At 41.7% G+C, this 7268-nt stretch overlaps 1 protein-coding gene across 1 annotated transcript; it reads right to left on the bottom strand.

The window, feature by feature from the left end:
- Nucleotides 1-565: 565 nt before the first annotated feature.
- On the bottom strand, nucleotides 566-7268 carry iyd (iodotyrosine deiodinase). The gene is made up of 5 exons (XM_062551403.1): nucleotides 6850-7268; nucleotides 4532-4729; nucleotides 4070-4229; nucleotides 3465-3621; nucleotides 566-1110 (listed from the first exon to the last, which is right to left on the bottom strand). Exons 1-5 carry the CDS (start codon nucleotides 7034-7036, stop codon nucleotides 928-930), a joined length of 885 nt encoding a protein of 294 aa, XP_062407387.1. The 5' UTR covers nucleotides 7037-7268; the 3' UTR covers nucleotides 566-927.

The raw sequence follows: 7268 nt of genomic DNA, 5'->3' as shown, positions 1-7268 counted from the left end.
AAAACATATTTAAACGTTACGATCGTCATTTCCGTGAAGTGCGCGGAGGTTAGCGTTTGATATGAGACGACACTATTCTGTTAAAATGTGCACACTATGCCAGTAAGCACACAGGGCACATAGGGTGCTGTACGAAAGTGTACTCACGGAAGTAGTCGGTTTGAGACAGACTATAAGTCTTTACATGCAAAATGGTTGAACAAGTTGTCACATGTCATTGGGATGTGTATGACAATTTGTGGCCCAACAGACATGAATGTCAGAAAGTGTAGGAAGACTGCACTGTAATTCCTTCCACACTGCATGTGCAGTTTTCCGTAAGGAGATTGTCCTATGTTCACATTTTTACTTTTGTTTTGTTTTTTAAATGAACTAAGGATTTTGAGCAAGAGACTGGCTTTTGCAGACAATCCATGGTGTTTTGCTATTTGCACAAATTGTTTTGAGAAATGCACTTACTGTTTTACAAATGTTGAGGATGATTTGAGAATTGTACCAAAGTGACTGAGGAAAACTGTAATTTCAGTATGTGTCAAACGAGACCCTATTCAAAGCCAGTGACAGCACCGGAAAACTATCATCTTTTATTCTTGTGATACCTCACACAGGATTCACAATGTATAAGGTGTCTCATAAAGGCACACTACATTCTGGTATAAGTACCTATTTAGTTGCATTCACAATACAGCTAAAAGTCATGACTAGATGACTTTAATTCAATCCACTTTTAGCTTGTCAAATCATTCAACACATTCACGTCAAGTTGCCCAGAAAGACTATCCTTCCACGATTCATGCTACACATAGTTTATCAGGAAAAAGTATGAAAAGTGTAAGAAAGTGTAAGAAAATGTTGATTGGATCAAATGTAGTCCATGATGTCAGCAGACGTAGACCATGATGTCATCGGATATAGACTGTAATGTCATCAGATGTAGACCATGACGTCGTCCAGGGGTTTGCGTTTCAGGTCGGGCACGGTAGCATCGGCTGCAGCGTAGCCGACAGGAAGTAGCATCAGCAGCTTCTCATTGGCTGGACGGCGGAGGAGGGCCCTCAGCTGCGGCCCACAGTTCAGAGGTGTCGACGTCACAGTAACCAACCCCACATTCTGTCACGGGATTGGAGGAGAGCAGCGTCAATCATCTGTGTATGCTACTCTGTGTGGATGGGTATAATTATTACCTCCGCCAAGGAGGTTATGTTTTCATCGGGGTTTGTTTGTCTATTTGTTTGTTTGTCTGTTAGCAAGATTACTCAAAAAGTTCAAATTGACATTTTTAGGGAATGTCTGAAATGACCCAAGGAAGAAGCGATTCAATTTTGGGAGTGGTCCGTATCACCGTCTGGATCCAGGAGGCGGTTATGTTTTTCGCTTGGCGGAGGTCTGCGCTCTCTGAGTGCTTTTCTAATATATATTATATACAGTGCCTATAGAAAGTTATCATACCCTTTTGAAATAGTTACTTTTTTTGTCTTACAGCCTGAAATCAAAACCCATTTTAAAAAAAATCTTTTCCAGTTTTATTAACAAATTTAGCTGTACAACATCAAAATAATGAAAAAAAAGTAAACAGTTCTGAAAATTAATAAAAAATGAAAAACTAGAATAACAGGGTTGGAAAAGTCATCATACCCCTGACTTAAAACTTTGTAAAGCTTCCTTTTGCTTTCATTACAGCCATCAATCTGTTTGGATATGTCTCTATTATAGCTTTGCACACCTAGATAGGGGAATATTTGCCCAATATTCCGTACAGAAATGTTAAAATTTAGTCAAATTCTATAGGGAATGGCGATGGACTGCTCTCTTCAAGTCAATCCACATATTTTCTATAGGATTTAAGTCAGGGCTCTGACTTTGCCACTCAAGGATATTCACCATCCTATCCTTAAGCCACTGCTTTGTTCTTTTGGCAGTATGTTTAGGATTATTGTCGTGTTGGAAGGCGAATGACCTCCCCATCCTCAGCTGTCTAGGAGAGGGACGCAGGTTTTCCTTAAGAATGTGGGTGTACTTGGCAGCATCCATTTTCCCTTCTATCCTGACCAATTGCCCAGTTCCCGCTGAAAAGAAACATCCCCACAACATAATGTTGCCCCCACCATGCTTCACACTAGGTATGGTGTGTTTTGGGTGGTGTACTGTGTTGGTTTTCGCCAAACATTGCGCTTGGAGTTCAGTGCAAAAACACATCTGGAATATTCTGCTACCATGTGGAAAAAGCTTATATGGTCAGATGAGACTAAGATCGAACTTTTTGGAGACTAAGATTGAAGTTTTTGGACTGAGCTCCAGGCGCTAACCAAACACAGTATACACACCCAAACACACCCAAAACACACCATACCTACTTTGAAGCATGGTGGGGGCAACATTATGTTTTGGGGATGTTTCTCTTCAGCGGGGACTGGGCAATTGGTCAGGATAGAAGGGAAAACGGATGCTGCCAAGTACACCAAAATTCTTGAGGAAAACCTGCGTCCCTCTCCTAAACAGCTGAGGATGGGGAGGTCATTCGCCTTCCAACACGACAAAAATCCTAAACATACTGCCAAAAGAACAAAGCAGTGGCTTAAGGATAGGATGGTGAATATCCTTGAGTGGCAAAGTCAGAGCCCTGACTTAAATCCTATAGAAAATATGTGGATTGACTTGAAGAGAGCAGTCCATCGCCATTCCCTACAGAATTTGACTAAATTTTAACAATTCTGCACGGAAAATTGCCCTGTCCCCTGTCTAGGTGTGCAAAGCTATAATAGAGACATATCCAAACAGATTGATGGCTGTAATGAAAGCAAAAGGAAGCTTTACAAAGTATTAAGTCAGGGGTATGATGACTTTCCCAACCCTGTTATTCTAGTTTTAAATTTTTTATTAATTTTCAGAACTGTTGACTTTTGTTTCATTATTTTGATGTTGTACAGCTACATTTGTAAATAAAACTGGAAAAGATTTTTTTTAAAATGGGTTTTGATTTCAGGCTGTAAGACAAAAAAAGGAACTATTTCAAAAGGGTATGATAACTTTCTATAGGCACTGTATACATTACATACCCATACATATTAGTGCATGCTTGTGTAATGGAGAAGCCACCCCACCCCAACACCTTTAGACGGACGCTAGAACCCAAGGGTTGCATTTATCTGTTGGTAGCATTCCCACCTTTCAATTCAAAATGCTGCATGCTTGCAACCCAGAAAAACACAACGTAGATTACCATTCAGGTTACATTATATGAATGTTCCTAAAATGGGTATCTTTTACATAATAGTTCTTGAAATTGTGTTTGTGTGTGTGTGTGTGTGTGTGTGTGTGTGTGTGTGTGTGTGTGTGTGTGTGTGTGTGTGTGTGTGTGTGTGTGTGTGTGTGTGTTTGTGCATCTGTGTGAAGGTTAGTGTGTGTGTGTTTGTGTGTGTGTGTGTGTGTGTGTGTGTGTGTGTGTGTGTGTGTTTGTCTCTCACATTCAGTGCAGCCAGTAGTAGACCACAGGCTATTGACACGCTGATCTCGTTGTAGTAGTGAGTTTTCTTTTTGCCGTTGGGCAGGATTCCGTAGGCTTGCTTAAAAATCAGGATCAGATACGGAGCCACATCCAGATACTCCTTCACCCAGTTGGTCCTGAGGGAGGGCCAGTGGGCATGAGAGAGGATGAAAGGACAACAGCTGAATGAGCTAAAGATGTTAAGTTATTAATCTTTGATTTTCAGTTCAATGTGTGTGTATAATAGCTCTACAATGTATGAAAGTGTAAAACACGTCAAACACATATACTCAATCACACACACATGGTGCACGGTGCACACACACACACAAACACAGAGAGAAAGAAAGAGAGAGAGAGAGAGAGAGAGATACTGTGCACACACAAACTCAAGTACACTTAACCAGACAGACAAATACCTACTCTCTCTTTCACACACACACACACACACACACACACACACACACACACAGAAAGGTAGAGAGAGACACTGTGCACACACAAACTCAAGTACTCTAACCAAACACATACCTACTCACACACACACACACACACACACACACACACACACACACACACACTTACCGGAGCCTCTCCAGATCCTTGACCCACTTGTTGCCCATCCTCTGTTTGTAATTGATCTCCTCCTCCTCCTCCACGATCAGGCGGACCTTGTGTTTGGTCTCGGGGTCGGACACCACCACAAACGTCCACGGCTCCGTGTGCGCACCACTGGGGGCCGTGCCTGTCAATCAATCAATCAATCAATCAATCCATTACCAATCACTTTAATTGATCAATCAGTACTGATAAACTAGCTGATCTGACATCTGAGGCCTGCAGGTGCTCTCTGGGGATCTAATTCCCAGATACACAACATTTAATAAATTAATCATTTAATTTGATTCACTAATCATATGCAGGCAAAATAATTTGTACATTTCATACATTCACATACATTGTATGAAAAGTTAAGGGATACTTTGGCCATGTGAACACCCCATGTGAACCTGGTGAAGGGGTCAAAGGTGAAGTGGTGAAGTGTACCTGCAGCAAGGATGACGTTATCGATGACCGCCCGAGGAACCGGTTCTGGACTAATAAACCGCACGGAGCGCCTCTGGTTCAGGAGTGAGTAGAACTGCTTAGAACGTTCCAGCATCTCTTCTGACTGGTACCGCGTCGGGGTGTATGGAACATGGGGGAGGTCCTCCTCTTCACCGCTGTCCACCCAATCATCACCCTCTGAGTGGACACAGACACTTGTTATGACCAGTCACAATCCATTCAAAAAACAACTTTTGACCAATCATGAACCTCTGTGTGGATGTATACACAAATCAAAGGAATCATCATTATTTTAAATAAATAAATACAGACACAAACGTTGACTTCTCATGTTGGGCGCCAGTGGTTCAGGAGGTAGAGGAGTCGTCCAGCAACTGGAAGGTTGCTGGCTGGTGTGAGCCCCAACTCCTCCTGACCCTTGATGAAGTGTCCTTGAGCAAGACACTTAACCCCAGTGCTCCCAACAACCAGGTGGACACCTGGCACGGTAGCCTCCGCCATCGATATACAATATGTGTGAATGTGAGGCAGGACATTGTTAAGTGTTTTGGATGCTCGAAGCAGGAGGAGTTGATCGAAGCAAAAAGCGCTGTATAAATGCAGTTAATTTACCATTTGTATGTATATATATTAGGGCCGGGACTTTAGCGCGTTAATTACGATTAATTAATTACACAAACATTAATGCATTAAAAAAATTGACGCATTTTAATCGTATGCCTATTTATTTTTGCACCGCGGAACGTTTCTCACTGGATGAGTTTCAGACGGACCGATTATACTGGAGCACCAAGTAACGCGCATGAGTTCGGTTCAGACAAAACAAACCACAGTGGCACAGTGAACATGAACAAAGAAGCTGATGTGACCGCTTTGGTTGGCCCCGTGGATGGGAAAGACAAAAAACGAACGGATGGAAGCGTAGATGTGTGCAACCTATGCAACAAGGACGTATCACCGCAGGTATCACCTCAGTGCAAAACATAAAGCAGCTAGCTGCTAGCGTGGACAAAGTGACTTGAGGGAAACCTCTGAGCTTTATTTATTAAACAAATAGCAACCGAGTTGCTGTTACAACCACAACTCACGCTTATAACAGTAATCCACCGCACCTAATTCCATGTCCAACTTTCATAGACCTAAAAGAAACTTCACACTCAGAACCGCATACAAACACACACGCACACACGTAAACTCCGCCCCCCAGTTCCCCTTAAAGGGACACAACAATTTCATGAACTCAACTCAAGGTAACAGGTGACACAATTAACAGGATATCACAGTATTATAGTTTACAGAAGGCCTACCTATCTATAGGCTATATGGATTTCTGAAAATGTACTATTTCTAAATATGGTATTGCTACACTTTATGGCAAAAATTGCACTGGTCTGTTGGACTTATTAATAAACAATATTTTTGTTGCTTAAGCTTAGGCCTATGTATTCAGTCATTATCCAATAGTAGGCTATAGCCTACTAAAAATCCATGTGAAAAAAAAATTCTTCTCACTGTTCTCAGGTCATATATTCATATACAATTAAAATGCGATTAATTTCGATTAATTAATTACAAAGCCTCTAATTAATTAGATTAATTTTTTTAATCGAGTCCCAGCCCTAATATATATAAAAATCATAATTCTCACAAATCATTCTTCACAAATGTGCATCAATCATTCTTATATATTGTACTGTTCTTTCTGTTAAAATCTTGAATACAGAGGATGCCTGTAGAACTTGGACTATGTAGGCCTGTCTACCAACATCAATATTTGCAATAATCGATTTGATACACCAAAAAATGGGTAATCTAAGTAGCCTATAATGTAACTAGAAGATAAATACAGTAGCCTAATGATCAGAAAATCTATGCTATACAATTTCCTACAACGTAACAGATCATGTAAGAATTCTTACATGATCTGCCATTCCATGACCTCTAGTGACTTGAAACAAACTCAGGGACAGACATACACACACAGGCACACACACAGATTGCACAAGGGAACAATAATCAATTCCAGACAGTGATAAAATAGGAAGAAGGGATAAAACGAACCTGTTAACCTACCTGGATAACCTCACTTCACCTGTTTCTACTCCTAACTTCTACTAACCCCCAAGAATATACAGTAAGTAAACACATTTCTGCACGGGTTAGGCTACTGATTACTGTGCGTTACACTAGGAGCTCAAATTGGTGCTTACGTAGCCTATAACTCCCATAATAACAGAGAGCTAAGTGCACATAAACCTAATGGCACGCGAGAACTATGGGCGCGCAGTAGGCTATACCGTTGTCTTTGGAACTGATTTCCGTGTCGTCCTGCAGGTCCTCGTCGACCCACGGCCTGTGGTCTCCCGTGGGTTTGGACTCCGGCTTCGAAGTCGTCTCTGTGTTCTGAAAGCTTCGGAAAACGAACGCGATGACCACGCACAACACAGCCACAAAGATCGGCGTGAGAGCCGAGACGAGTGCCATGGTTGCAACTGCAAGTCTTCGGAGCGGATCAGCAAGTGCTCTCTTTAAAGTTCAGTTGCAGTCAACTGGGACAGCAGAAGAAACAACCAAATTCCCGTTCCAAGTCTTAGCGCTGGCATGGATGTTCAGTGGACTTTGCAAAGGAGGTCAATTACAGGGGAGTTTCCCTTTCTAAGTTAATCATCAAACAATTCTGCAGAAATCGACACATAGCGTTTGCATAGCACCTGAA

Source organism: Sardina pilchardus, chromosome 12 (assembly GCF_963854185.1).
Source record: "Sardina pilchardus chromosome 12, fSarPil1.1, whole genome shotgun sequence".
Taxonomy (NCBI): domain Eukaryota; kingdom Metazoa; phylum Chordata; class Actinopteri; order Clupeiformes; family Clupeidae; genus Sardina; species Sardina pilchardus.
The sequence above is the reverse complement of the archived record's forward strand: the minus strand, read 5'-3'. Positions and strand labels throughout refer to the sequence as shown.

Bases quoted from the DNA above. Each gene is read 5' to 3' on its own strand.
- iyd (XM_062551403.1), bottom strand. From the start codon at position 7,036: ATGGCACTCGTCTCGGCTCTCACGCCGATCTTTGTGGCTGTGTTGTGC. The intron at 4,230-4,531 runs GTACACTTCACC...ATTGATTGACAG, and splicing joins TAACGTCATCCTTGCTGCAG to GCACGGCCCCCAGTGGTGCG. The intron at 1,111-3,464 runs GTGAGAGACAAA...ATCCCGTGACAG, and splicing joins TACTACTGGCTGCACTGAAT to AATGTGGGGTTGGTTACTGT.